The sequence below is a fragment of the Branchiostoma lanceolatum genome, chromosome 11 (assembly GCF_035083965.1).
Source record: "Branchiostoma lanceolatum isolate klBraLanc5 chromosome 11, klBraLanc5.hap2, whole genome shotgun sequence".
In the NCBI taxonomy this organism is placed as follows: Eukaryota; Metazoa; Chordata; class Leptocardii; order Amphioxiformes; family Branchiostomatidae; genus Branchiostoma; species Branchiostoma lanceolatum.
Genome location: NC_089732.1, coordinates 4,891,819 through 4,919,577, shown reverse-complemented (window position 1 = coordinate 4,919,577; position 27,759 = coordinate 4,891,819). Strand labels below are relative to the sequence as shown.

The window sequence follows — 27,759 nt, the reverse complement described above, 5'->3', positions numbered from 1 at the left end:
TCTATCTCAGATACAGGTAGTTACAGGCAGCCACAGCCTAACATCTGCTTGGAGTCCTTAATTGAAATCAGTCATAAGATGTCAGCTGGTGCAAAGGACGATACACCATACCACCCAATATCTGCTTAGCACAGAACGGCACCGGTGTTTATTTTTGGGGGGAGCGCTGATTTGCGATTTTCAACTTTAAAGGTCAAGATGAGTACATAGCTTCGGTTAAGCCAGTGTCACAATTCATGCGAGCGTCGGCCGAATTTGTAGATCGCCTGACGCTCGAAAATCGCCCGAGCGTCGACCCGGGGGGATTTTTAGTTTTCCATTGGAAAATACGGTCGAGTCGACCGTATTTTCCAATGAAAAACTAAAAATCCCCCATGAGATGGTACCATCTGTTGGACATGGACGAAGTCAGTATCGACTAACCTGGTAAAAGGCCAATATTTGGATCAACTATGATTTCTAAAAATCGTCCGAAGCCCGCGTAGTCGACAGGACGTCGGCCGTACTTCGGCCGAAAATGCACATTTGAAGCTCGCCAACACGTCGGCCGAGCTGAATTTCTTATTTGTGTATTTGTGACGGGCGCTTAAGGGACGCCCCGCAGGCCCCGTGTTAGAGAAAAGCCACGCCTCGAATACGTAGAAAACACAACGTGTATCAAAAAGAGTTGGGGCCCTTCCCGGTGTGAGTGGATCAAATAAATCTGTCCGGACATGCAGCTTGTAACGGTTCAGTGGAAACCTGGTGTGTTACGCCTTTGAGGCGGTCCACCGGGTATGTTTGTTGTTACTATTTTTAAAGATCTCCATTAGTATGCAATACAAACAAACAAAGCTAGGAAAACCAAAGAGATTTAATCTTAAAACCTCCTTGGGAAAACGTAACGACTTTGCCTCCCAACATCTGCTTGAAGATTGGTCAAGGGCAAGAGTTTGAAAACTTTATATCACGTGACTTGGCGAAGGTTATAGGCGTATAGGGGCGCTGTAAATTCAACAGGAAAACTAACAATATTTTGGTCAACAAGTCATGCAATGTATGGTATTTTATAGTATAAACGTTTTAAATATAAAACATTTAGTACATCTTATGAATGTACTAGAATGATTTTTCTTGCAAAATAAAGTTAGTGAAGCTAATTTACACCTTTCCTCCCCCACGATGTAGTTGCATCGTCCAAAAGCTTGTATGCAAATTTTCCCTCGCCAAAAAGTCCCCAGTGAGAGCCAGAACCCGGAAGTGACAATTCACAAATTCTTCTCACTTTCTTTCTACGTCAAATATTAGGGCGTAGAAGTAAACGTTCGAGTACGACATGTGGATGGATTGATTTTCGGGTGCCTTATCCGCTCCATTGGGGACACTGATTGACGATTTGGCGAGAACTTGAGCTCCAAACTTGGACTGGTCACCGCGATCTCACGATCAGGAAATCATTTGCTTGCAGGAAAACTTGTTTTTGTCGTGGCAAGAAACTAACCTCAAACTTCACCATGGAGGTATGTCTTTATTTGCTCTCGTCAAGTCATTTCTATATGATCGAGTGGGGAAAATTCTCATAAGAAGAAGTTTAAAATTCGTACCAAATTTGGGAAGTAAACTTCCGCAAGCCGTGTACTATCCGATTGTTGCTGCTGAAACGGTGGTATTGTCAAACACAGTATTTATAGGCTTAAGATTTATTGGGGGCGGAGCTGTTTATTTTGCATTTGTATAGTAATAATAGCAATTCACAGTTTCTGTAACCACGTGTAACTCCCTTCCGCTGATCAGGGCACGAAAGGAGCCATCGATATATCTCCAAATGGGTGTGAAGTTAGTGTTTTCAAGAAAATATTCCCCAGCTTTTTGTCGACTGTTACTTCCTTGTGTTGAAATGTGTATGTCTTTATGATTAAATACATCTGTTGCAACGGGGTGTATTCCAAATATGCTTTGAGGTTCAAATTTCATGCGAACCCAAATGAATCATTTAAGAGTGGCAACATATTTTGGCCATTGTTGACTCCTCAGATATTTGATGTGAGTTCTTACAACTGTTTCCTGCTTCAGAAACTTGCCCACCTTCATGGACAATTTTAATCTACTTTCACTTTCAAATTTTTCTTCATAGTTGTCAGAAGCTGCGAATTGTTTTCAAATTAAATCTCTTGAACTGGTTAACAGTTACAGTCAGTCTTCATTCCTTTTCATCTGCAGAATGTTAGATATTTTGTTAAAGCTAAATTGGAAAGATTGTCTCCACTGTTATTCATGTATTAGAATTAGTTCTTCAAAATTGTTACATATTAGAAATACTTTGTTCGTTTCGTTTCGAGGCATCCACATTTGAGGTGAAGCATGATGCTTTTTCAAGTAGCTTGTAGTTATGTGCAATGCGCGGCTTCGCTACGGCTCGCGTTTCTGGCCAAGCACACCGGGTCACCCCTACTCTTCTCGATAAGTGTGTTGGGTTCTTTTACGTGCAGAGGTTTGACGCTTGAGGCTTACACCTGAAGCTCCCTCATACACGGGGCCGCCAGCTTTACGTCACCATCCAAAATGACGAATGAAATCCCTTACAACATGTCCGAGCTGAGCCGACCCCTAGGATCCACAGAATTTGATCCAGGTGGCGAGGCAGTTATATCTACAAGTTGCCATACATTGTACCTGTTGCAATTGTCGCGCAATAATGTTCTTCTTCTTTATCAATGTTTTAGTGTGTTTTGAAAACTGATCCAATTTGGTAATCTTGAGAGAGAAAATTCCTTTAGGTCACACACTAGCGACAGCGATGTGCTCAAGCTTTCCTAGCAATGCAAACAATTTCCAATTTTGAAATGCTTTGCATTTGCCATGCTGCCAACCATATTTAATCCTTATATACCATATTCATACACACATAATTGGTAAATGTGATATTTGATGTTTTCCATGTGTTCTTGCATCAAACATTTCCTAACATGAGCAGATTTGGAGAGGTGCTTGACTAATGTACTTTGACCTTCGGTATGACACGTGGCTCAAGTGTCGTGCTTATAAACTCAGTTTGTTATTGTTTTATCATCTCTAACTAGCCATGTGTGATTCGATTATATGGATGACATCCACGTGTGCATCAATTTTTGTATGTTAAAAAAAGTTTTCTACCATACTGCGAATTGTAAAGAGCACCTGCAAAGTAAGCAAATATATGCCATAAATTGAAAAAAAATAAAAAAATTGACACTAATGTCACAGGGTATATGCAAAGTCATTAAGTATGCCTATAATTCTTTATGAAGTGCTGCTTGGGTACATTTCATGTATTGTTATACCAGCTGCTGCATCTAAAAAGCAGGGAAGTGTAGAATCATATGTAGCACTGGGTATGTAAGCCTAAAGGGGTCTGGTACATGTAGCTGGTATCGATTTTGTACATGATACTGAATACTTTTCCAATGGCCACAAACTTTTGTTTTGCGTGAATCACTTGTTTTCATGCTTGAAGCTCTAAATCTACAGCCTAAAGTGGTGATTGCTTTAATGTCCCTGTAGCTGAATTGGTAGCCGCCTCACAGTTGTCAGCTCCTGGTTCCAGTTACATGTAGTTTGTAGCTAGGAGACCCTGGTTTGAATCCTAAGAAGGGGATCCTGGTTGGAGCTGCATTCGTCTTTCCGAAGGGACATAAAATGGAGGTTCTGTGATCAAGGAGGTGCCCTGAGCAGGTTAAAAGGCACTACAATAGAGTCATTACTCTGATGGGTACCTACTGGCTGTACTTAATAAGCAGCCTTTTCTATTCACCACAAAATATAAAGTAACTTCATCTTATTTCTTGTCTTGTATGTGTAGGGTGAGGCCGATGACATCTACGACGATCCCAAAAGTCTCAGCAACCAGACATCTGTCAAGGCTATGGCGCAGATGTTCGCAAAGCAGCAAGTGGAGCCCGTGAAGCCTGCACCCCAGCCTACTGTACCCAAGAAAACATGGAAACCTCCCGTCAACAGTGGAGGCAATGCCACCCCCATCATTATGATGAAGCCACCGACAGCGAGGAAGCCTGATGTTCCTGCTAGGCCAGAGCCACACTCCAACAAGCCCGCTATTCCAAAGAGATCGCCCGGACCTCCGGGCATGAAACCCGGGCTGGGCATCTCGATGGACGAACTGAAACAGACAATAAAGAAGAAGTCGACCGGGTCTACTTCAGATCTCTCGGGATCAAAGCCGCAGGTGCCGCGCAGATCTCCACAGACTACAGTCAGTCCGACAATCCCGCGAAGCCCTCTCAAGCCTGTGAACAACAGTCCCAAAGCAGCACACGACAACGAGAGAATACCAGCGCCAAACCACGCCACTCCGACTGAAAACGACAGTGGAAAGGGCACCCTACAGCTGCTGCCGCCATTGGAGGTTCTTGGCGAGCCGCCCAAGAAACCGGCGCGACCGCCTGAGGTGCAGCTCCCCGATGTGCAGACAGAGGGACAGAACAGGAGATCACTTCCACCTCCTCCTCCAGTACCTGATGAAGGTAGGGGGATAGTATGTAGAAACATATTTGTACTAAGAACGGAATTTGGATTATGTTGCAACATAACCCGCCAGTTTCTTACTGAATAAAAAATCATCATCATCATAGTGTTATTCTTGATTTGTTAACGGTAATTTTATTCTAGCTAATTCAACAGTCACTAGTCAATCAAGATTATCATCACAAATATTTGATTACTTACATTTGGGACAGCGATGTTTGTTCCCACCATTAAAATTAAATGCTGTGAACTTCTCCCCCCAACCGTAATATTAAATGGATTTACAGTAGTTTCTTTCAAAGGCCACCTCTATATAAAGACCTAATGCCTAATGTGACCACTTATTGGTGGACCGTTAGAAAATTTTTGACATTGCCTCAAGCATGAAGTATTCTGTCTATAGTGACAATCTGTCCGCAAAGATCAGATTTTATTGGCCTCCTGAGTGGTCATTTTGGGCAGTTTTGACTGCATGTTGCTCATAGCAGGCCCTGAACTATCTACCTACAAAAAAATTCAGGATTGCAGAAAACTATAAGAAATAACTCGCACTTTTGCAGGTTGACAAATGATATTGACTATGTAGCTAGTATGTTTCTGCAGCATAGTCATTTGATAGAATCTTGTTACCAATGACAAAAATTATGGCCTTTTCATCATCTTGCCAAACAAAATTGGCTTGTCCAAACTGAAAATTATTGACATTGGTTAACGTTACACCCCTAACATCATAGGTGTCAGAACATAGGGGTTTGGTAAGACAATGAAAAAAAAACTTAGTCAAGGCCTGGTAACAACCCTGTTCTGAAACCATTTTTTTCTTTCATTTTGTTACTTAGTGTTTGAGGACGATGAAGATGGTGACATGTATGAAGACGTGGAGACCGCCAGGGCACGTCTGAACAAGGAGAGGCAAGAGGAAATGTAAGTCTCAAAAGCTCCTGTTGTTACTGTGGCATGCATTATGTAATCCTGTCATTAGTCACCCTGCCTCTGGACCAAGAGGTCCTGAGTTTGATTCCTGGTGGTTGTCACTCACCTGACGTGCACGCGCGTACGTGCACGCGTGTACGCGTATAAGCCATGGTCCACTGTTCAATGTACTTGTTGAAAACAGCTCAGGGAATTTCCCTGGAGCAATGAACCTGGAAAATTGTACAAAGTGTCTGTCTTCTCTTTTACGACCAGGAGTGACATCGAGTGTATAACATATGATAATCCTTCGTTGATCCATCCCTACCTCTGACCAATAGAAAACCGATGGAAGAAGAAGATGAGGAGGATGTGTATGAGGATACAGAGAATCGTCCTCCCCCGCTGCCAAGTCCAAGAACACCTGGTGTGTACAAAGTTTTGTAAGGGAGTAGCATAGTGGGTGTCAGAACATGGGAGTGTCAAAACATAGGGGTGTCAGAATATATGGGCGTCTGAATAAAGGGGTTTTGGAACATAGGGGTGTTGGAACATAGGGGCATCGGAACAAATTTGTGGCAAGGGGCGCTAGAACATAGGGACGTCGGAACATAGGGTTGTCAGAACATATGCATGTCTGAATATATGTGTGTCTAAAGAAAGGGGTGTCTGGACATAAGGGTTTCGGAACACAGGGGGGTCAAAAATAGATACCCGGTAAGGGGGTCAGAACAAAGGGGCGTCTGAACATAGTGGTGTCGGAACATAGGGGCATTAGGACACAGGGTTGTGGGGCGTTGGGACATAGGGTTGTTGAAACATACATGTAGGGGTGTCGGGACACTGAGGGGTGTCGGAACACAGTGGTGTCAGAACATATGGCAGTCCCCAGCTTAGAAGGATCTTTCTCTGCCAGGTCTGCCGACTCCTGTCCCCTCTGCGCTGCACGGAATGGGCCTCCCTGCCACGCCCAGACACGACGAACCTGAACCTGAGGACGATGAGACGTATGATGACATCATGACTAACAATGTGAGTCACTAAGTTTTTGCTTAAGCTAAAGCCCATAAGGTTATAGGTAGGTACATCATAGATCTTGCAAACATGTCATATATATGCTTGTTTATACATAAACAAATATCATATAATCTGCATTACTCTAATTGCGCTTTGCATTCAATCAATGTCTCAGTAATTCTGGAGTTTGAAACTGATTTACCAAAAAGTTTATCTTTTTTATGTTGATGACAGACACATGTGAAATGAAAATAAAAATGATAAAAATTTGGCTTGTGTGTTGTTTGCTGCAGCAGCAGAGAAGGAATGACAGTGAGGAGGAGGGAGAGGACGAGGACCTGTACGAAGGCCTGGATGAAGTTCAAGAGCAGGTCTCACAGCTGGACAGAAGGTCAGGACTCGTGCGTTGACCTTGAAGACTTGACAGCACAAACTTCAAGTATTTACCACAAGAATAGATATAAGGAACTGACAGGGGTTGGGGCTTATGGGGTGGTGTAAAAAATTGTGTCTACATACTGTACTACGGGCAATTGTGAATCAACTCTTCTTCCTTTTTATGCAACCCCTTTATATCCCTTTTTGATCCTATAGCAGATGTGTATGGCCAAAGTTAACATGATTGTTTTGTGACATATTTTTAGAGTGATCATACCCAAATTATATTGATGTTAAGAATAGGGATATGATAAAAAAAGACCTGCTATTTTATCTTAAACTTAAGGAAAATTTTCAGACCTTATTTCATACTTTGTTGCTGTGTGCCGCAGTATTCTTGACATACATCTGTTGATTCTCAGTACATAAAGATATTCAATGGACAATCAGAATGCATGAAACCTTACAATTGTCTTGCTTTAAGCTAGGCTTTTTACTTCATTTCACTTGATGATTTTCTCTGTTTTTCTCCGATCACACTGTCTTGAGTTGAATGATCTTTTCTCTAGGATGGGGACTTTCTCTCACCTTTCCTTTCGTCTTTGGGGTTCCAATGGGCAGGTCTCAAAGGGTGCCTGTGGGTAGGTAGTCTCTATGGTGCCCCTCAGCTAACATGTCTCTTCTGTGTGCATGGAATGCATGTACAGTCTAACTGCATGGGATTAAAGCCTGGTAGCTATACCATCTGGAGCTCCTAGGTATCTCTATGGTGTTGCTGTTATTTGTCATGATGGCATGCTATTCATAGTTATCAAAGTGTTTGGAGGAAAAGAAAGTAATATTTATTAAGATATGAGAGTTAAAGATAAAACAAACTTATCATAAAATGGAAGAAACCAGAGATTTTCAGCACAAAACTATTCAGATTTGTTGCAAGAATGATTTAATACTGAAATTATCATAAGACTTCTTGGTTATCCTATAAGACATATTTCAATACCAAATCATCAAAAAAAGTAAAAAGAAACAAAATAACTCTTCACACTTTCTATAAGACTTTAAAAAGAAAAACGTAGTCTTGTTGCTTGTTTTTTTTATAAAAGTGAGTTGTAATTTTAGGAAAATTCAAAGGAAACTGTTAAGACAAAAAATACAGACTGTCTACTGTCAGTTTAGATTCATCTAATTTTGTCGAAAAGGAACAAACTCTTAACACTTTCTTTAAGACTTCAAACTCGTTGCTTGGTTTTCCAGTAAAAGTGAGTCAACAGAAGATATCCTGGATAAGGACAAGAAGGCTCGCAAGAAGGACGAGAAACTTCGCAAGGAGCAGGAGAGAAAGGAGCAGAAGGAGAAGGAGGAGAGGGAGAAACGGGAGAAGAAGGAGCAGAAGAGGAGAGAGAAGGAGGAGAAGGAGGTCAAGAAAAAGTTCAAGGTCAGTGTATGTTCTAATTGATTTTATTCTAAAATGTGTGATTCTACAATTATTCTATAATTTCAATGACTCTTTCTTAATTATGATAAATTGCTAAGAGGAGAAGAGGCAAGAGAAGGAGGTAAAGGAGGTCAAGAAAAAGTTAAAGGTCAGTCAGGGTTCAAGTCAAGATTTTATTTTTAGCGAGGTAATGAAGCAACTGGGGGGTAGTGTGAAAGGAGGTCCTGGTCCTTCCACAGTGATGAGATTTGAAAATATAAGCTTACTAAGTAGGTTATGTTCTATAATTTTATTCTAAGCATGTACCATTTGGTCTCATGACCTATCGAATGCCAGGCAAACAATCTACTCACTTGGCCATTACACCTGATTACACAAAGGATGAACTTACCCAAGTTCCACTCTTTTTTCACAGCTCCGCCCAGATGACAAACTGGAGACACTGAGCCGAGGTTGCGTAGTACACGTTCCCGACAAGGCCATGAAACACGACAAACTAGACCTGCTAGTCAAGGAGGGCGAGCTCCTGACGGTGGTCAAAATGGAGGACTGTCCGGATGGGAAGTGGCTGGCCAGGAACGTAGAAGGCAGATGTATGTGTGACACAAACTCTCTCTTTGTTGTAACATCATAGTTCTAACAGGGTACATAATTTCGCTACCCTGAAAAGATACACTGGAACTCAGGCAAGTAGTCTTGCTATTTGCAGAAAACTGTAAGAAATGACTGTTTCCATGCACTATTTTATTTAGTAATTGAACAGAGAAAAAATCCAATGATAATGGTTAGCCCTGACCTTGGTGCTGAATTGACATTCTGATGTCTCTGCCAAATTTAAAATGAAACTGTCACAGCAAGATCAAAATGCAGACCTAAGATAATGTACAGATTATATATGAATGCAATCTACTAAGATAATTCTGCCAGGGTACATATTTCCGCTACCCTGAAAAGATACATCCAAACAGATCTTTAACCCAAAGTCCCCCAGTATAATGTACTCTTGTATATCTAAACTGTGCATACCTAGGGGGTGCTGCACTAAAGATCTCTCAAACTGACTGTTTATCAAAGTGGCGGACTTATGTAACCCATGGCCAGCAGATTAATGCAATGGAGGTTTAACATATGGACAGCTAAAAGGGATTGGGGTTTCATATTACACTTATATGTTTTATATTCTGTATAATTACAGATGGTTACATCATAGCTAACAGTCTGGAGATGGACACACAGACAGGAAAGAGTGTAAGTTATCAAAAAAAAGATTTTTCTGAACTTTTCATATAGAATATCAAAAAAGAAAAATCAAATGTATTCATTTCATTGTAAATGTTTCATCTCATTGTCAATCAGCTACTAGTAATTGTTTCCATTTGATTATGTGGTTTATGTAGTTTTGCATATTTTAAGAATCTATTTTCACATCAAACAAAGGACTAATAACCTTTCCTTGTCCTACAGTCTAGCAGCAGCTTCTTGGGGGTGGAAGAGGAAGAGTAAGTCCATCAGTTTTAAGTTTAGATGGGGTGGGGTCAGAATCATGAACAGAATCTTCACAACAGTATTTGTGGCAATGGGAAATGATGATGAATTCTTACCACCTTGTCTGCCCTTAAATATGATTGGTTAGAAACCTTGTTTGGTCCATCTTATATTCTTTATTTCTTAAATTAAGGAATAATATATGTCTCATTCAACAAAAGGTCTTTGCTTTTTTTGCAAGCTGCATTCTGTGGGAAACCTATCCTTTTGGGATGTCTTGGTGGGTGCTTTATTTTTCTATAGTTGCAAAGTAATTAAACAATGCCCGATGTTAACACTCTAGACTAATAAACAAAGTGTTCTCCAACGGTGAATAAAAAAGTAATTCAGCTAATTTTCATAATGTAATTTCAGTGAAGGGACTTACGACGACTGCAGACAACGGGAAGAGGAAGGTATGTAAAGGTTTTAGATTTTCATAGCGGTTAACATTTCGCTTAAATTGCAAGCGTCTCTACTAGGTATCATAAGAAGGAAGTTAGCTACTTTCTGTACATGGCACAAGGGTAGATAAGGCTTTTGAAGAATTCTGCATTGTGAACAAAAAATCATCAAACATGCAGTTATCATATTAAACATCTATAATCTAATGCTGTCATTACTTTGCTGGGGTCCAAAAACCTGACTCACTACCTTCATGATAGTTTGTGTTGTTTTAACCGAACTTCTCAGACTGTACATATTGATGTACAATAAGATAAATAAAAGTAAATAGTTTCTAAAATTATTGGGTGACATTTTCCAGCTGCAGAAGAAGACGTGTACGAGGAGTTCTAACAAGGACAACTTGAACAGCTGACCGGTCAGTCCCTTGACTGGATGTGGCCGCGGGGTGCCCTTCACCATTCTCAGCAAAGGACACATGATGTTGTCTGCCCAACTGGAGAGGACCTTGTAGGATTCTAGCCTGGAATCCATCCTATATTCTAGTTCCAGTTGGCTACAAAAATCTCTTTCACACAGAATAGTCTGGCACTTAGTCTGCATTTAAATGTTTGGTCCTTACTTTCTGCATTATTTCGGTAGTGGAGTATTTCTCAGATTAGCTCAGAGTGTAACGGGGATTAAATTTGAGAATACCTCAGTTCAAGTTCTGTTTCGAGGACTGTGTGACTCAGAGCGTATAGGAAATCTCGCCTACATTCTAGCCAAATATTCAAATGCCAGTTGTTTCTCTATTTTAGTATTACCATACTTTAACAGAAGCCAGGCTATTCTGTAGGGATTTAGCCATCAAGGGAGTGAGCAAAGCTAGAATGGGATGAATACCAGACTCGATGAAGCAGCTAATATTTCTGCCATATCAAATTCTACTTACAACTTGTATAACCAAGAGTAAAACTCGTCGGGCTTTTTTTTTTTTATCAACCCTGAAAGGTGCATGGTATTTGAATTTTATAATTATTGTAGCTCAAGCTTTATAATGATGATGCTATTGTGGAAATGGAGATGTTCAGACTTTTCACTGCAATTTTTAGGTAAAAAAGGGGATATTTGAAAACGGGACCTATTCAACACACTATAGGTATAGGTAGACATATTTTGTGTAATATACACTCTAACTTAGTCTAAGGTTTTAAATAACACTGTGACAATCTTTTAGGTTAACTAGAAACCTCTCTAACAGTGTACATGATACTATGACAGTATTTTGTAGTTGAGTGCCTTAAGCTGGAACTTTACAAAACATGTCTATGCAAAATGCCCTTTAACTCATAATTCCCTTTTATATATGAAATTCTTAAATAAAAAGTGTTAATTGTTTTTCCGAGATTTTTAATGGCCATCTGATCAATAAGACAAATCATATCTGATGTTTAGCTATATCTAAAGGTGGTCATTTATATTTGGTACTGAGGTTTTATTTCATTTTGGTAGCCTAAGCTTACATTTAAATGAGCTTTCCTGCAATCAAATCAATGACATGAATACATTTCATTAAAATATAAAGTTAACTTTATTGTAAAAATACTGTATGTTTTCTTAAGCTATCTATTAATAAGCAATTTAATTGCTTGGTATTGCATATGCATAATTACAAATAATATTACTGACTATTTTGCAGATATGTTTTTTCTTGTGCTTCGCGTAAAACTACATAATGATATACTGACATTGCATTCTGTTTTTAATTCAACACTTAGTCTGTAGATGTTACATTTAAAATAATAATGAACAGTTAAGGACTAGAGAACAATGAATATTTAGTAAGGGATTAAGAAATACAGCCAGTCTCTTCTTAAACTTTGACAAGGATTATTTCTGTCTCATGGACATAGCGGTTGTCGATTGAAATTATCTTGACATATAAAATATACTATTAAATAAATGGCAATCCAAAGCATTTACAAGTACATGTACTTTCTAACTGTATTTACTGGGTGTTAAGATGCTTAAAACAATTTATATCAGTATCTTGTGCTATATTTTGTATATTGATTATGTAGCACCAAATATGAATCCTAATGTCTAAATATCAAATTTTATATAAAAAAAGTTGCACTACATTCAAGGTGACATATACAAACATTGGATGTGGAAGAATCATAAGGGAAAATATGTGACATTGATATGGTCTTAGAATATGATGTTACCATAGAATGACTGAGAATTTGTTGACTGCACTAATAACCAAATGGTGGCAGGTGTTGTTTTTGGTGGTTCATCATACACAGTTTGATTGTATAAGTCTACAGCTAGCATATTATTTTTTGTACATTTGGTTTGTCAACTGGGACCAATTGCTAGTATTAGTAATGTTGCGTGGTTTCTAGGGGTCTTCATCTTGTAAACCTCTGAGTCTTAATACTGAGGTTACATTTGTATTTCATCTATGGGTATTGTAAGTTATACTTTTATTGAGCATTTAATGCTACCAAGGAGGATGCTACCTTGTATTGCAGTATATCAATTACATTTTTCATTCTATAAATCACTCAATAAACAGGAATTCATGAATTTGCCTGTATGTGATTCATTGTTTAGTCCCTGAGCTATAGCTTTCACTAAGGTCCCTGTTAAAATTTTTGTCTAACCTGGGCAGCAAAATTCTGCCAAGCAATGGATTTAGAGAGAGCTCTGGTATTAAGGCTACCACTTCTCTGAGCCCATGGCAGAGAATAGAGACATGTTTGGGGTTGGTTTAGACTCTGGCTACAAGTAGCTCTTTAACAAGTCCTCTTCATCTGACCAGCTGTCAAGGTTGTCTTTGTCCTTTTCTTGTTCTACGACTGTCAGGTTATCTTCCTTCTTCAACGATTTGTTTCCGTCTTGTTCTGACAGTGGTCTACTTTGCAGTGTCTTAGTTTTTTCAAATATTACATCGTCACTGCTGCCACATTGCTTAATCGTTTGTGCTAAGTTGAAAGAAAGTTTTCTCTGACGTGAAGACGGTACAGACACGTAGTTTGAATCGGAGGTGTTGAGAACTTTCCTGTACAGGTGTAGATGGCCTTGAAGTCTTCTATGCTGGTTCTTAAGATACATGTATGACAGTTTGGGTGGTAAAGATTTTCGATCTGCAAAATAAAGAAAATCCTGGTATGATGATAATATTATGATCTTTATGTCTCTTTCTCTCCATTATAGTTATGAAGAAATCTTTTTTTTTTAAATTGTCCTATTCATGCAGTAATCCACAGCTACTACCAGTGTAATAGAAAGGCCCATTACACAATGTCTCAACTGAAACTGAACTAACTCAATCTTATATCTTTCTCATTAGTTATCTTGGACCATCTATCATGTCTATGGTAGCTTAAAATTCAGCCTCCAAAGAAACTTCACAATACTTCACTGGGAGGAAGTATACTGAAACAGATCTAATAATAATGCCCTTTCCTTTAGATGGAGTGAAAAGTGTAAACTTACAGAACTTGCTCAGGGACAGTGATCGTCGATCAGAGTCATTCCCATTGTCAACAATTGCTGGTAAACAGGGGTTCTGTCTCTTTGTAGGTTGAAGCCAGTCTTCCACTACCTTGTATTGGAACACACAACAGCAAAATGTCTTAGTGAGTCTTATAACATGTCTTCTGCTCAATCCTTTTATAGCTTTTTGCTGTACTGGTAAATCTAAAACAAAGATTCAGCACACTAATCTGCAATGATCTGTACAAAAATTGCCTGTTACTACTGGTTAAAAAGAAAGAAATTCCTTGTACAGTATTACATGGTTACCATTGTATTGCTGAAGAGCCATTATTCTGTAGTCACAATTGCCAGTCGTATGGGGCAATCAACATCAACCTCCAAAGTAATTTCCTTATCAAAGCAGAAATACTGTTACTAGCGGTAGAGTTCTATAGTGATTCACCTGCTGTGCCCATCCAACATTGCTGATCGCGTTGTCCTCACTGAATTCTGGCAGCGTCTTCTCCCGCTTTGCCCAGCCCAGATTACAGAGCTTCTTGATCCCAGATTCCTAGCAGAGGAAGAAGTTACAAAAACAATCCAGGCTCCATAACCAGGTAATTGCACAGAAATAATGTAAGACTGTCACTGCACAGCCCACTGGTACAAATATTGAATTGAATTTCTTCATTTTGGGCATTTCACCCATAGAAAGCAGCTGTACAAACATAAAAACACAAGTAAACTCTACATACAACAATTCATACACATTAAAAAAAAAAGAATTTCATATTACTTCATGTATGTATATAGATGAAAAGAGAGCCACAAACCTTCAGATTCGAACAAGATACTGTTGACTAGCAAATGATAACTTACTGTCAGACCAGTCTGGGAGAGATTGACAGCTCGTAGTCTCTTGAATGGCACCAGGCAACCCACGACCTTGTCATTCAAATCTGCATTGTCTGCAGGGAAATTGAAGGACAACATTTATCAATTTAGAAATGATATATTTCTATCTATACAATTTGATACTAAATGATAATCCAATTCAAGCCTAAGGCACAACAAAGTTATGAGTGGGCCATAGTTAAGTAAAGTAAAGCAGTCATCCTCAATTGAGGTGAAGCATGATGCTTTTTCAAGTAGCTAGTGGTTGTGCAATGTGGCTTTGCCACGGCTCGCATATAAGTACTAAAATAACACACAAGCACACACACACACACAGACACACACACAAGCTAACACATGCACACACACACACACACAGACAGACACACCTGCCAGATTGAACACCTCCAGGCCAGCCGGCCCTCTCCCAAACATCTTGTACGGCATGGTGACTCTCTGAACACCTCGGTGGGACAAGCAGTTTCCCTGCAAGCTCAGCTGAATCAGACTAGGTGGACAGATAAAATAATAAAAAAATATTAAGAACACGAGAAAGCATTTCAGCACCATGGAGAAGTACTGTTGCAGGGCTAAAGTTGGTTGAAATTGAAAAGTTGGCATCTATCTGGTACTCAAGTTTATGTTAATCATTTCGTCACTTAAAAAGTAACCTTAGATTATGAATGGACAATAAGTCTTGCAATTGTATTTCAGTACAATTAAGTTGACTTGAGCCACATAAAGCAGGTTTTCCTGCTGGGACATGTTCTTGGGGGGTACATAGCAGTCAACATGGCAGAGGCAGGATATGCTCTAGACCAAGGTAGTATATAAATTTCATCCACATGCTAATTTGACAGAGGTTCAAACTATAAATGAAATTTAAAATATTTCTTTGATTTTATTGATTTATTTGGCTGTAAGTTGGGTAGCCCCACCGAAAGCTATTACAAAGGGTTAGCCCTAAAATCTATGTTCTGACAATACAAAGTCGGGACCTTTGCTAGGATCCAGTTACCTCATACCTAGGCATCTGACTGATTTGTCCCAGAATGCCATGCTCATCCCCCAGTCCACAGTTACTCAGGTCCAGATTCTGGAGGGCTGGAAGAGAAAACAAAGTTGATCAGTGGGACATTTGAACCATTACAAAATGAAATGTCTGATGCAAATTAATTTTGTTCATATATCTATTGCAGTATGCTCATATTATCATTAACTCAATTATTATAGGTTTACGACACCAAATTGACCACTATCAGTCCCAAAGTTATTCATTGATGTGTTGGACACAATTCAGATGTTGTGTACATAATTCAGATGTCTTGTAACTGAGAATTTTATATCTAACCTTGTACAGTCTTGTATTCTTAGCTCTGTCATAGTCTCACAAAAAATCCTATTTGCAAGAGAAAATGGTACCACGTATATGACAGTGCCTTTAAAAGTTTAATAACCTACCTGTCATGTATTGAATCCCAGGTTGTAGATAATCATTCAGTGGTAGTACTTGTCCCCTGACCGTTAGAGAACTCAGAACCAAGTCCCCATAGGCCTCACAGAACAGGCCGAGTGTTCTAGCAGCCTCACCAGGCACGCTGAATCTCCCAGTGTCCTGGACTACCTGAAAAACACAAGTTCAGCTGCAGTACTGTAGGAAGCCGCCAGGAGGCCCATTCTTCAACTTGACTTTTGTTTTACTAATACCTACCCACTACCAAATATCATTAACATCTATCCACAGCTTCTCGACTTATGCTATTTTCATCAAATACACATGCAATCAATTTGTTAACTCAAAAGAAATTTGGGACTTTTGTCTAGCAGAGTTATAGCCTGGTGGGTACCATCCTCTGTAGTAACCGCTGGTTCAATCTTTTGCGGTTAGCAAGCGAAAAGATTGAACCAGCAATAACATGGAGGATGGTACCCAGGCTGGCAGAGTTGCAAATGTCAGTACCTTGAAGAGCTGGTGTCCCACCACTTCTGGGAAGTCCACAAGGGAGTCCACCATTTGGATGTTTTCAGCAACAAAGTCCAGGCAGAGGCTGAACAACTTTCTTGGTGAACGATTTGAAGTATGTGACCTGTGGCGGTCACGTTCTGCTGTCAAAATTAAACAAAAATAAGGTTGACATTTTGACAAAAATCAATATAACTGATCAATGTTGATTACAATGTTTAATCACAATGTTCATCCAATACTAATTAAAAAGGTGGAAATGTGTTAACTTTGTGAACATAACACTACATTATGCTGAGTGTGATCATGAGTGTGATTGTGTGTGTGTGAATGTCTGTGTTTCACTGTTTGGGTGTGTGTTTGTGTGTATATGTGTATCACTGTGTGTGTGTTTGTGTTTTCTGTGTGTGTATGTGTGTGTGTGTGTTTAATGTGTGTGTGTGTGTGCATCCGTGCGTGTGTTTAACTTTTCCAAAATGATATTTACCAGCTTATATGACCATCCATGCTGAACGAAAAGGTATTTACAAGACTCTAGGGGCGTCATGTGGCGCGCGGCTGTCAAACAATGGGACCTGGGATCTAATCCCATCCCAGGTTGTGCCCAGAGACATGTCCGAACTTGGGCCCGACGTTGTGCCCCTGGGGAAAGGCACTTAACACGACTTTCCTCACTTCACTCAGGTGTAAATGAGTACCTAGCTCATCTAGGGTTAGGGACGTCCCTCGGATAGGACGTTAAATGGAGGTCCCGTGTTTGGGGAGAGCCACACCCCACGCACGTTTAATTAAGAACCCACCACACCTTTCGAAAAAGAGTAGAGGCATGCCCCGGTGTGCGATGGTCCAAAACCTTACAGTCGGCATATAGGCTACAAAATCTTCAGCAAGTTGAAGTTGGTAGCCTCAAAAATGAAAGACAAGACAAGACTCCCACCTGAACGAGGCGGTTTCAGCCGGGCCCGTTTCTCGGGCGGGCCCATCCCGGGTGGAGACCGCATCCTCCCGTCCTTGTGCCGCACGTAGAACGGGCCTGTCTCCGATAGCTGGTCAACGGCTTCAAGGGGAAACGCCTCGAAAGACATGGTGGCACGGTTGAAGTGTAGCTCAAGTCAAAACACCTCTAAGTATTGATGAAATAGCGCAAAATACGGATAATTTCTCAACTCTACTCTAAAGCATCTGGTTCCAATTTCTAATTTACCGCCATCTTTATCAAGAAGCTTACATTTGTTATAGGGGTTTAAATACTCAATTAATAGATCAATCTCTGCAGCAATAACTATAATAATAAGCAAAATACGGGGATAAATATAAAATCCTACAACGAAGATGAATCAGAATTTTAATAATCTTTATCTATTCGCATATTACTACGGCAAATTTAAGGACATACCCCCATTCATTACAGTAGAACATTCTGAAGGTTAAAGGTTGAATTCTTTGTCTGTGAAAGTCAGAATCTCGGTTTGTGTGATTTTGTACCGTATTCAAAGCATATTTCACCATGCTTGACGTCGCCCTGGCCAGTACTGGTGCGCAGGTCGTCCTGGCGACTTCCAGCGACGAGAATTTCCCTCCAGAGAACATCATTGACGGGTGAGAATCACGTTTTCTGCGCGGTTGCCATGTCGACGGGACGCTCTTTTGGAGGGAGGGGGGCGTTTTTTTTATCTTTACACAAAGTTTGTTGAAAGTTGTTGTCGACAAAGCGATACTTTCTATCCCCGCTAGATCACTACAAAGAAGATGTCTTCTTATATGATTTTACGACTTTGATAAAAACGGCAAAAGGCATAGTTGTTCAGTTTCTATATTCACTGCCATTCACTATTTTCAATAACAAAATATTTCATTTAACTATTTTTGGTCAATATCTTTCATGGTTTAATCCAGTCCTTCTTCTAAATCTAATCGCGATTTTCCCTTATATTTCAGGAGTGGTTCCACGTTCTGGTTGACCACAGGCCTGTTCCCACAGGAGTTCATCATCAGCTTCACAAACCTCATGAACATTAACAACATCAGGCTTCTCACTACCAACGGTCAGTCTCCAATATTCTTTCTCTTATTACTATTTTTCTCACATATATTTTTGATATGCATTATCAATCAGTGTTATTAAGCGATATGTACATCCACATCTATATATATCTACATCTAGATATCAAATAAAACGAATCCTCTTTTTATTATTGTGGTATTGAATTATCTATATAATTTGGTGATAAGGATAAAGCATTTCAGAAGATGACACAACCTTGGCATGTTTTTGCTGTATTTTGCCATCTTGGTCTATTTCACTACCTTGATTGTTTATTATCAATTGCTGCTTATTTTGATACAGTTGAAGGACTGACCATAGAAAGGAGTGTACAAAATGAGCCGGTCAACTTTGAGCCACTGACAGAAAAAGGTAAGCAGCAGAGACATACCTTATAGAGCCAATGGTTCATCAAGTATTTTCTTACGAAGCCATCTTTCATCTTTGCTGCTTCCGAGTGCTGTTTTCTGACTTTTTACATATACTTTTTCTTATGCTTTACTGTCCACAGTGCCTGTTATTCATTGCACATATAATTGCATGTATTTATTCTGCGTTCAAACCATCTAACACAAGGATGTATTTCCAGTGCTGGAGTTTGTGGAGGGTGAGCTGCAGAGTGAAGACATTCAAGTAAGTTCAGGCTGTTATTGTCTGTAATTCCTTTGTACAATGAAGTATTTTTTAGCTGAAGGAGCTACTAGCTAGGTTGGCATTTTGGGGGGTCAGGGAATCAAAACTATAGCACTTCTACATTGTAGCAGTATAAATCTTATCTAATATTTCTGTCATTGTGTGTGATTCCTTTGTACAGTGAAGTGATTCTTAGGCCACACCAATTTAATTTCTTGGTTAACGGATTTTTATCTTCCCAAAAAAAAATTTTTGAAAAAAAAAATCATGAAAACAGAAGGCTGGCCCAGCTGTCTGTTTTTATGATTTTTTCTTTTGGAAAATAAAAATCCGTTAACCAAGAAATTAAATTGGTGTGGCCTTAGCTGAAGGAGCTACTAGCTAGGTGGGGCATTTTGGGGGACAGGGAATCAAAACTATAGCACTTCTACATTGTAACAGTGTAAATGTTATCTGACATTTCTGTGATGCTCAGCTTGTCACCAGTTATCTCTTCTACCCCAAGTCTATCAAAAGTACCACAAAAAAGAGACTCCAGAACTTAAGCCCAGTTACTGTAGTCAAGTACAACTTAGGTCAACATGGGGTCGCCAACGTGCCTTGGGTCCAGTGAGATAGGGGCTTAAGTCTTGTCTAACATTTCTATGATGTATTCTCTATCACCACAGGTGGATGCCACCACAGCCCACCATCTCCGCTTTGTCATCAAGTCTGGGTTCGACCACTTCATCTCCATCCACAGAGTCAATGTCAATGGCTCAGCAGTACATTAGAAGAAACGTGCTACATACAAATAAATATACTTATAAATAGATGATTGTGTATTTGACAGTAAAAAGCAAGAGAGTACCATTGAGGCTATTTCATGTTTTATTAGAATCAAACCCAGCTGTATATTTGGAGTGACACGTATCTTTTGCAAGGCCACGGCAAGTTAATTTTGTAGTTCTCAAATTTGTGCAGAAGGTGGTGTAAATATTTAAAACAATTGACAAAAAAAACAAATTTGTTAATCTTTTTAGAGCTGTTCCATTGTGAATGACTGGCCATGTGTGACACATTTACATAATGTTACATTGACAATAGCACTATGGGTTTGGCACTTTGAATATGTCAAGACTTGATCAGCATATCAATAATTGTGTTCGTCAATTCTATGTTGTAATGATTGAAAATCCTGATTTAACACCGTCTCTGTACAACACTTGGTCTGTCTTTGCTGTTTTGATATCTTTTGCACTTCGTGTGTGCAGACTAGCCGACGCTGCTTACTTCTGCTTCAGGGAACCCTGCAGCAGTATAATCAAATACTAGATAATACCTCTTACTACTAATAAACTGAAATAAATAATCTGTGAAACAATACATTTCTACTATACATGTACATTAACCCTCAAAGGGCTAAGTACAATGGACAGAAAGCAGGATAGTGAGTGAGTATAGTTAAACCTATACAAGTCATCACCTCTTCATTTTGTACATATGGACCACCTGGTCATTGTAAACACTTTTTCCTGCAGTGGTCTCTTAGATAATTTTTCCCACTGCCACAAGCATTAAAAATCCTGTCTACAGAGACCATCTGTCCACATAGATCTGATTTTAGATCTGTCCTGAGTGGTCTTCTTCTGCAGTTTTGACTATTTCTAGTCAAAATAATCCTCTATATCAATGTTGGGATCAAGTAAGTCCTCTCCGTAGGGACTGAGGTCCATTCCGTTGATAATGAGGTTCTCAAACGTTTCCTCCAGGTCTGTGTCCCCGATCAGAACCGCCCCCTGCATCCTTCCTGCCTGCAGTACCACCTTCACATACTCCAGACCTACATAAGGGAGGAGAGGTATATGAGGGGAGGATATTACAAGTACACTCACTCACTCACAGACCCACTCACTCACTAACTCACTCTCTCACTCACTCACTCACTCACTCACTCACTCACTCACTCACTCACTCACTCACTCACTCACTCACTCACTCACTCACTCACTCACTCACTCACACTCTCTCCCATAGCTTAGTCAGCTGTAGGGGCAGCATAGTGTTCAGTAATAATAAGTAAAGTGTCTGCTTAAAGTACTGTTGACAGTTAATCTTTGAGGCCTTGTTGTGAACAAGAAAAAAGGTAAAGCAGGCATCCTCAATTGAGGTGAAGCATGATGCTTTTTCAAGTAGCTAGTGGTAGTGCAATGCGGCTTCGCCACGACATGGGTAAAAAAGAGGTTTCACCTAGCTCCATCTTTTTTCATCATTTCAGCAAACCGACGTTCATCCACTGGCCTGATTTTACCTAATTCTAATGTTTTTCATACTTGAAATAAAAATGAGGTGGCCATGGTTTTGTTACCAATTTCGGGCTACAAGAAAAGTTACCTAAAAATAATAACTAGTGATGAAGAGACACAAACCTTTTGTACACCTGAGTAGCAGTTCGTAATCTTTCCCCAGCCCCTGCGCATTATACCTTCCCAACAACACAATCTGCAACAAACAAATAAAAAGATTGATATAAAATACATCTAGTTGTAAAGTACAACCGACGGTACTTCTCCTTGGTGTTGAAAGGTTTTCTGGTGTTCTTACTTTTTTTAAATGTACAATGCACCTCTCTATACAATTGTTTGTCACTTCAAAGTTGATAACCTTTCTACTACATGTAGTGTACATGAACAGGTCTTTCAAATCCAGAAGCAGCAAAGAAAGACATGATGTTATGAAAAGGCTAAACTTTTCATAACCAACGCTAAATTAATTAAGACTTAACCCAAATTTTCGGCTGACCAACTGCAACTTCCCGGATGTAGACAGGTCCATTCCGTCAGCCAAATATTTGGAGTAAGTCCCAATTAATTCAGGGTTGGCTATGTTAAGTTTAGCTTTATTATATGCGAACACAGATGAACTCTAATGCTAAGACATGATAGTTAAGCTTTCCACACTAGTGTTGATCCATACCTTATAGTTGAAGAATTTTGTGACGTGAGCGAAGAGTTCGAAGCAGAAGTCCATGTCTATATCCTCCCCATCCCTCTCTGCCACCATACACTTAGCAGCATAGGATCCCATCTGTCTGGCCTGGGACCACAGTCTCATCTGAGGCAGAAGACAAGATATTTATTTAGTTATGTACAGTTCTCTGTATTGTAAAGGGTAATACATTACATGTTATAGCACTATGGAGAACCATGTTGAAAATTTTTTGTGTATTTACTACATGTAACTTGGGAATTGCTTCATAATACTTCTGTTCATAGAAATGCTGATTTTGGAATAAGTTGGACGAAACAAAAAATGACTGTACAGGTGACAGCTCTCATTCTAGACTATACAGGATTTTGACATGACCTCATATGCTCCATCTTGGATTACAGTGTACATCTGTTAAACAAACCAACATGTTGCTGCTATATGCCAACTACTGGCTAATCTGACCACCAGGTGATTCAAATTATAATCTTTTTTGATGTCAATGAAAAGACTCTATTGTGTTGGTCACTGTTACTTGTCATCAATAGTACTTGCCTTACCTAGTAGGCTGGCGGTCAGGGAAAGCCGCCCCTGCCCACTGAGGAGTCAAAAGCTGCCAGCCACCTGTACCAAGATGAAACCCTAAACCCCGTGCCTGAGCCTTCAATCTTTTGAGGTTTGGCACGTAGATGAAGAAGAAGAAGGTTACCTGAAACCACTGTGGTGCAGGCTCCCATGATGCTGTGCAGACGTCTCCAGCAGCGTAGACATCAGCGACTGAGGTGTGCATGTGGTCATCCACTCTCAACCCCCCGTCTGGAGCCACAGAAAACTGCACAAAACACAAACAAAACATTCAGAACTTGTGAAGTTTTAAGTAGACATCAGGGACTGAGGTGTGCATGTGGTCGTTCTCTCTCCGCAACCAGGTATTTCAAATCCTGCAATGTGATTATCTTATTTGAGTTCTTATTATACATCCTACAAATAGTACAATAACACTGACTGTTTACCTGATCATTGTGGAGGAAGGGCCCAGTGGAGGGAACCACTCCGGTAGCGCTGACTACAAAGTCACAGCCATACAGTCTCTTATTGGTCAGCAGCACATACACTGGCCAATCATCTGCAAGTGGGCAAAATATAAATCAGAATCTCATTGGTCAACAGTACATGTGTGAGTAGAAAGAACAGAATTAACAACTACCATTTATTCTGCAAACAGCAATCCTTGTACCATAGCTACAACACTTTATGTAGTAGTTTAAGTTTTTCATAAGATTCTTATAAAGGGTTAACATTATTTTTAAAGGACAAAAGATGCTAATGAGGAAAGATGTTTGACTCCCTGACCATTCTGTTCCTCTGCTCTTGAAGTTCCAGGAAAGCATTCTGCAGTTTGACCTGTTCTGGTGAACTCTTCTCTAGTGAGGACCTCTAGCACTTCACACTGGTACTCCACATGGACTTGGTGGGCAGCCTGTGAAGTACATGGGCAGGGCTCAAAATTCTTCTGCATACCTACACTTGTGTACGTAACATACAAAATTATCTTACACGATTGTTCTGTCCGTCTGTAGCACCCTTGCCGAGTTGGAAGTAGGTGGTTTCTTATTGGCTGTCCGTAAAGTGGCCGGTGTTTCCTCTACTGTAGCAGGATGTGACTAGTGCTGTCGGGCTCAGAACATATTTCCACAAACCAAATTTCATCGCAATCTATCGAGAGGTTCTTAAGATATTCCGCCGGACACACACTCACACACGCATGCATGCAGACAGAGTAGAAACTATACCTCCACTTTCCAAGGAGGTAATAAAAACAAAAAAGTACTACTATAAGTAGTACTAACCTGGTCGTGTTTCCCCTTCATTCTCCACCCGTCCTTCCAGTCAGGTCCCAGTGCTCCCCCCATGGCTGTATCTCCTTTCTTTGGACTGTCTGAAGATAACTCTATAATATTGAGATCAAATGGATTGGTTTATAACACAGAAAACTGTACAATTTGATGTATCTTGTGATAAGGACAATTCCTTTTTAACAAATACATGTACGGTGAAGGTAAATTATTCATCCTCAATTGCCATGAAGCATATTGCTTTTTCAAGTAGCTAGTAGTAGTGTAATGCAGCTTCGCTATTGCTTGCGCTTTTAGCCAATTGCACTGTATCACCCCTAATCTTTTGTGGTTCTTTTATGTGCAGAGGTTTGACGCTTGAGGTTATGAGGCTTACACAAGCTCCTTCTCATACAAGGGGCCGCCAGCTCTGATTTAGTTATCAGTGTTTATATTGATGCTAACCTGTAACAGTGTATTTTAGCCTCTTGAGGGGTTTATTTTCTTCACATTTGCCTGCCGTCAGGTGGGGCAGGAAGAACTCGGCCGCCCCTCTGTCGAAGAAGGTGTTTCCGATGGAGTCGTCTTTGATCGCCCAGATGACCTCACACCTCTCGATCTCATACCTGTGGAAGGGAGACATTGTTATTTTAAATTCCTTTATTATGACATTTTTAAAAAAAGCTGATGACAAGTTATACACAGATAGTCGATATAACCGGAACTCACACTGTCTAGGGCTCTGTTGAGCCCATACCTGTGCCAGTGTTGCGGGAAGCATGGTCAGGCCAACACATAAATATTTATACTCAAGTATGTGTACAATATACAATTGTTTAGTGATGAAACAGGAAAATGAATAACTTACACCAGCTCAAGAGCAATGCCACCATTCCCGACAATAACGACTCTTCTAGCATTGGCCAACTTCTGCTGAAAATGCTGTAAACAAAATAGAACAGTGTGCATACCAACATATCAATCTTAAAGCTAATGCATAAAGAATTCATAAAGTTCAATGCTGCTTCTAAAATGCAAAGTCCTAACCATGCCTAACCTTGCATAAATGTGTAATTCATTTACATAATGGAAATATTTGATATAGGGTGAGGACTTTGAAGTCTGTTTCTGTTTTAATTCAATAATTTATAAAGACACATCTACGATTGTCACAAGAGAGCAAGTTGCTGTCATATGATGTTTAGGACAGGGTCCTTAAATCATGTGATAGTTTACTGGTTATGCAATTCAAATGTAAATGTCATACATGTATATCTTAGATACCTGTACAGTTTCTGTGTCCCTGATCCCGATGACATACGGGTTGTCCTTAGTGATCAGTTTAGGCTGGCCTCCTGTACAGATGCACAGTTTGGTGTAGGGAAAAGTCTCCCCATCTTCTGTGTATACTTCCTGAATGTGTCATACAAAATACAGACAAATTAGCTTCAAGACTATAAAACTTTTGCATGAACATATGTTGTAAGGTCTAGGAAAGAAGGCCTGTTTCCGGTTACAAAAAAATCTGAACTTCGTGATATGAAATTGTATTTTCATGAGCCTAAAATGACAGCTCCAAAACAATGAGTGAGACATGAAGCTGGAGACAACCCTTGTACATGTAGTGCTCTATAATAAATTGTAACTCACATGTTTGTCTGTGTCCGCTGCCCTGACCTGCGCGTGCACCACCCTGACGTTAGGACAGGCCTTCTGCAGAGCACCAGTCGTCTTCTCCTCAACATCAAACTCCTCCAGGGCTCGACCAACCTGCGAAAGAAAATTATCATAATCTTACATCCAAATTTTTGAACACATTAATCCTAGGTTGATAAGTCTGGACTATTTTGTATCCTTTTCTAAGCTGGTATTAGATACTTATTTTCCTTGGAGTATAAAGGCCTTGCCTTGATAAAATTTGACAAATGCCCTTAATACCTTTGTCTAACCCCCAGATGATGGGGAACATAAGATGTTAAACCGAATAGTGAGTGAGTGAGTGAGTGAGTGAGTGAGTGAGTGAGTGAGTGAGTGAGTGAGTGAGTGTTCTAAAGTGCAGATTACAGATCGCTATACTACACAGCCTAACACAGGCAGAAGTCTGTCTAGCCTGAATTCAATCAAGCCTCCTGTGACCGCTCGCGACCCTGTTACCGTCTCGCAACCCTCTGCGGGGAGGGGAGAGAAACCCCCGGACAGCTGGAGTTTGCGTTATACAGGCAGAAGTCTGTCCTTTCCACATAAATATATTGCTGTTGAGGGTTACAGTATAATAACAGGTACTGTAATTTCCAAGCAGATGTTTGGGTGGAAGATTGCAACTTCTGGGCTTCCCTGACAACTGTCAGACTGTCAAAGAACCTCGGCATTCAGAAAACCTCTCAATCTTCCACCCTCCATCTGCTTGGAGCTGCGGGTACTGACCTGCCTGAAGTTGGTGACTGACTTGATGAGAGGCGATGCAGACAGCAGGGTGACGGGGTCATCTGGGGACAACGCTGACAACTGTGCGATAGAACCAACCTTAAGAAGTTATAGCTGAATTTGATTTTGAAGTTAAGGTAAAAAAAAAAGGACATTGATCTGTAATCTATGTACGTGACTCGGTCAGAGTGACTTTTGCTGGGAAAACAAGGACTTTTTCCAATACATGTATTAAAACGTTAGGAGAGTTATCTGAAAACCAAGAAATCATTGGTGTTGCTTGAAGCTTATTTGACTATTTTTAATACAAGACGATGTAAGTTTTAAAAACGTTATGTCGTTGTATAACTAGGTGCTTTCATTACATATCGACAAATACACATCAAAACGTTAAAAAAATCACCTGTTCGGCACAAGTGACTCCCGCTATTCCGCCTCCAACGATCACAAACCCCGCAGTTCTGTCTCGCCGCTGGTCCGATTGGGGTGGGAGGTGGGCGATGTCCTCAACTTTCTCACAAACTTCTCGACTAGCAGCCATTTTAGGAACTTGATATTATGATGTGTAAGAAGTATGGACGTTCATTGGACGTTTTTTAACTCCAAAATCTAGATGTAAACGTCATTGATTAGAAAACAGACTCACGGAAGGCAGTAAAAAATGTGCAGACGACGCACCATGCCTCCATGTTGTGGTGGAATCAGCTGCTTCTGAGCTGCAGTATTCAATCAAATCACTAGTCGGCGCTTTTGTACAGTCGCAATGCGGCTGAGAGAGTTTGGTGGACCAATCAATATCGAGTTGCATCTTTGTACCGCGCGGCGAGTTCGAGAAGAGCATTTAAATATATGACACGATACACGCTGTCATTATTAAACAAATGGGAATCTTATAGTGTTGTGACTTGGCAAACGTGAGGTGTTGTTGCTTCCATGGCTAGATCTTTTGGAATTGCCAAACTGCGCTGGCAACTCTCTATAGCTTACTAAGCTATAGAGAGTTGCCAGTGACATGCATGTTGACGCATGTTGACCACTACACTCGTACGTGTGCCTCATTAATTCAGCTTCTTTCACGGTCATGTTTTAGCGCCCTCTATCTCTCAGCTCGTCAACTACAGCATTGTGAACCACGATCCGAACCGCACCGTTGACTGAATAGGATACACCAAGCAGGTCTCGCGTAGAGCCTCCTTGGGTAAACCAAATCACACACTGAAATGATGATATTTGAAAGGAGACACATCAGGGCTCTGAATACTTTTGAAAGCCGATGGTGCCCGCTAACTGTGTTTACCATGACAGTTCCTTCACTTTGAGGAGTACAACCTTTCCAGTGATCTTCGGAAGCGAAGAAACA

General features: G+C 40.2%; 4 protein-coding genes across 7 annotated transcripts; 2 read left to right on the top strand and 2 right to left on the bottom strand.

Moving 5' to 3' along the window:
- Positions 1-1,192: 1,192 nt before the first annotated feature.
- LOC136444526 (FYN-binding protein 1-like) lies at positions 1,193-12,754 on the top strand. 4 transcript variants are annotated; one of them, XM_066442122.1, is made up of 13 exons: positions 1,193-1,499; positions 3,818-4,499; positions 5,340-5,424; positions 5,754-5,839; positions 6,329-6,444; positions 6,726-6,820; positions 7,377-7,448; positions 8,062-8,242; positions 8,658-8,835; positions 9,438-9,490; positions 9,707-9,741; positions 10,142-10,182; positions 10,533-12,754. In XM_066442122.1, the coding sequence occupies exons 1-13, from the start codon at positions 1,494-1,496 to the stop codon at positions 10,562-10,564; spliced, it is 1,662 nt and encodes a 553-aa protein (XP_066298219.1). In that variant the 5' UTR covers positions 1,193-1,493; the 3' UTR covers positions 10,565-12,754. The 4 variants fall into 4 exon arrangements, with proteins under 4 accessions (XP_066298219.1, XP_066298218.1, XP_066298221.1 ...); XM_066442121.1 differs by having other exon boundaries at positions 6,723-6,820; XM_066442124.1 differs by lacking the exon at positions 7,377-7,448.
- Positions 11,731-16,624, bottom strand: LOC136444528 (leucine-rich repeat-containing protein 42-like). The gene is made up of 8 exons (XM_066442125.1): positions 16,494-16,624; positions 15,995-16,157; positions 15,563-15,637; positions 14,923-15,045; positions 14,519-14,607; positions 14,103-14,210; positions 13,658-13,766; positions 11,731-13,305 (listed from the first exon to the last, which is right to left on the bottom strand). The coding sequence occupies exons 1-8, from the start codon at positions 16,545-16,547 to the stop codon at positions 12,941-12,943; spliced, it is 1,086 nt and encodes a 361-aa protein (XP_066298222.1). The 5' UTR covers positions 16,548-16,624; the 3' UTR covers positions 11,731-12,940.
- Positions 16,625-17,921: 1,297 nt separating this feature from the next.
- Positions 17,922-20,377, top strand: LOC136444685 (intraflagellar transport protein 25 homolog). Its single transcript, XM_066442372.1, has 5 exons — positions 17,922-18,095; positions 18,435-18,541; positions 18,844-18,912; positions 19,130-19,173; positions 19,842-20,377. The coding sequence occupies exons 1-5, from the start codon at positions 18,004-18,006 to the stop codon at positions 19,944-19,946; spliced, it is 417 nt and encodes a 138-aa protein (XP_066298469.1). The 5' UTR covers positions 17,922-18,003; the 3' UTR covers positions 19,947-20,377.
- On the bottom strand, positions 20,026-27,132 carry LOC136444684 (pyridine nucleotide-disulfide oxidoreductase domain-containing protein 1-like). The gene is made up of 13 exons (XM_066442370.1): positions 26,803-27,132; positions 26,400-26,480; positions 25,626-25,745; positions 25,260-25,388; positions 24,844-24,917; positions 24,441-24,601; positions 23,991-24,091; positions 23,494-23,620; positions 23,154-23,266; positions 22,850-22,972; positions 22,129-22,266; positions 21,582-21,654; positions 20,026-20,995 (listed from the first exon to the last, which is right to left on the bottom strand). The coding sequence occupies exons 1-13, from the start codon at positions 26,938-26,940 to the stop codon at positions 20,820-20,822; spliced, it is 1,554 nt and encodes a 517-aa protein (XP_066298467.1). The 5' UTR covers positions 26,941-27,132; the 3' UTR covers positions 20,026-20,819.
- Positions 27,133-27,759: the final 627 nt, after the last annotated feature.